Source organism: Sinocyclocheilus anshuiensis, unplaced genomic scaffold (genome assembly GCF_001515605.1).
Source record: "Sinocyclocheilus anshuiensis isolate Anshui unplaced genomic scaffold, SAMN03320099.WGS_v1.1 scaffold23721, whole genome shotgun sequence".
NCBI lineage: Eukaryota > Metazoa > Chordata > Actinopteri > Cypriniformes > Cyprinidae > Sinocyclocheilus > Sinocyclocheilus anshuiensis.
In genome coordinates, this window is record NW_015559899.1 from 1 (window position 1) to 2,142 (window position 2,142).

At 37.0% G+C, this 2,142-nt stretch overlaps 1 protein-coding gene across 1 annotated transcript; it reads left to right on the plus strand.

The window, feature by feature from the left end:
• Positions 1-633: 633 nt before the first annotated feature.
• Positions 634-1,914, plus strand: LOC107681643 (kinesin-like protein KIF3A). The gene is made up of 5 exons (XM_016477959.1): positions 634-763; positions 1,024-1,163; positions 1,237-1,434; positions 1,612-1,786; positions 1,895-1,914. The coding sequence occupies exons 1-5, from the start codon at positions 634-636 to the stop codon at positions 1,912-1,914; spliced, it is 663 nt and encodes a 220-aa protein (XP_016333445.1).
• Positions 1,915-2,142: the final 228 nt, after the last annotated feature.

Genomic DNA, 2,142 nt, shown 5'->3' on the forward strand with positions numbered 1-2,142 from the left:
CACAATTGACCAGTCATAAGTATTTCAGAGAACCATGTAAAATAATATAACACTTCTTTTATATTTAAAATTTTGATCATTTAAAATTCCATAATATAATATAATATTATATTATATTATACTATACTATACCCTGGCCACAAAACCAGTCATAAAGGTCAATAATTTTTTGAAATTGAGATTTATACATCATCTGAAAGCTGAATAAATACGCTTTCCATTTTCCATTTCCAACTATTTGAAAATCTGGAATCTGAGGGTGCAAAAAAATCTAAATATTGAGAAAATCATCTTTAAAGTTGTCCAAATGAAGTCCTTAGCCATGCATATTACTAATCAAAAATTAAGTTTTGATATATTTACGGTAGGAAATTTACAAAATATCTTCATGGAACATGATCTTTACTTAATATCCTAATGATTTTTGGCATAAAAGAAAAATCAATAATTTTGACCCACACAATTTTTTTTGGCTATTGCTACAAATATACCCCAGCGACTTAAGACTGGTTTTGAGCTCCAGGGTCACATTTTAGTTTCATTGTTATTGAGGAAGTCTGACTTAGCTAGAGCTTGAATATTTGAAATAAGGCAATGCCTTTTGTTGTGCAACTTAATGAATTTCTGCAAATGATGAATACTAAACTCAAAATACAGGTCAAGGAGAGACCTGACGTAGGAGTTTACATCAAGGATCTTTCTGGATACGTGGTAAACAATGCTGACGATATGGACCGGATTATGACCCTTGGACACAAAAACCGTGAGTCTATTTGAATTATTTTATTAATTGAAATCTATTAGGGCATGCAGTAAAGTCTTTAAAATGCATCTTGTTTTGTCATGGACATGGATGACTGCTTTATTTCTAATCTAATATTTTAATGAATAATTCTAATATCAATATAGAAAATGTGTTGATCAGAGCAAGAATATTACTTAAGCAGTGGGTTTGGTGCTCTCTAGAGAGGAAGCTCTAAAGATAGCCAGCATTTGTGCTTGTGTTTATTTGTCTTTGCCCAGGTTCTGTGGGTGCGACTAATATGAACGAGCACAGCTCTCGTTCTCATGCTATCTTCACCATAACTATCGAGTGCAGTGAGAAAGGTGTAGATGGACATCAACATGTGCGCATGGGAAAGCTTCACTTGGTGGATCTTGCGGTAAGCTGCCCACATCATGTGGACATCGTCTTGGTTTTCTTTCCATTACTGACGGGGATGTTTTGTTGCTCAGGGCTCTGAAAGACAGGGAAAAACGGGAGCCACAGGTCAACGTCTTAAAGAGGCTACAAAAATCAACCTGTCTCTGTCCACCTTGGGAAATGTTATCTCTGCACTCGTGGATGGAAAAAGCACCCACGTGCCCTATAGGAACTCAAAACTCACCCGACTCTTACAGGACTCTCTAGGAGGAAACTCCAAAACCATGATGGTACGATAGTCAGTGTGTAAACTCGTACAAGACTTGGTTTATATAGTATCCCAATTGTTGATTAAATTGCTAGTAAAACTATTTTTTCCACTTGTTTTTATTAAAATTCAGCAGAAATCAGTCAGACACACAGTGCACACAGTAGGATTCTGTTTTATCTCTCTCTTATTTTTGCAGTGTGCAAACATCGGCCCAGCAGATTACAACTACGATGAAACCATCAGTACTCTCCGTTATGCCAACCGTGCCAAAAACATCAAGAATAAGGCCAGGATTAATGAGGACCCCAAGGATGCACTGCTGCGTCAGTTTCAGAAGGAAATTGAAGAGCTCAAGAAAAAACTGGAAGAAGGTACACCGCATCAGTTTTTATCAGTTTCAGAAGGAAATTGAAGAGCTCAAGAAAAAACTGGAAGAAGGTACACCGCATCAGTTTTTAGCTGTGTCATGTTTTTGTCAGGGTTGCTCTTCAGGATGTGACTCATTGGCTCTGGTCTGAACCCTGGAGTGCTGCATTGACTACATAGGGATCTTCCCTCTGATGGTCAGTGCATAAGACTCAACACTCACAGTGGATTCTAATAGTTTTATGTTACCGTGTTGCTAAGTTCAAACATATACTAGGGCTGGTAAAATGATAGTTTAAAATTTTAATTGAGATATGCGATGTCTACCAAATTGGCATCAGACGATGTCTACAGTGAAACA

Bases quoted from the DNA above. Each gene is read 5' to 3' on its own strand.
- LOC107681643 (XM_016477959.1), top strand. From the start codon at position 634: ATGAATACTAAACTCAAAATACAGGTCAAGGAGAGACCTGACGTAGGA. The intron at 1,435-1,611 runs GTACGATAGTCA...TTATTTTTGCAG, and splicing joins GAAACTCCAAAACCATGATG to TGTGCAAACATCGGCCCAGC. The intron at 1,787-1,894 runs GTACACCGCATC...TGTTTTTGTCAG, and splicing joins CAAGAAAAAACTGGAAGAAG to GGTTGCTCTTCAGGATGTGA.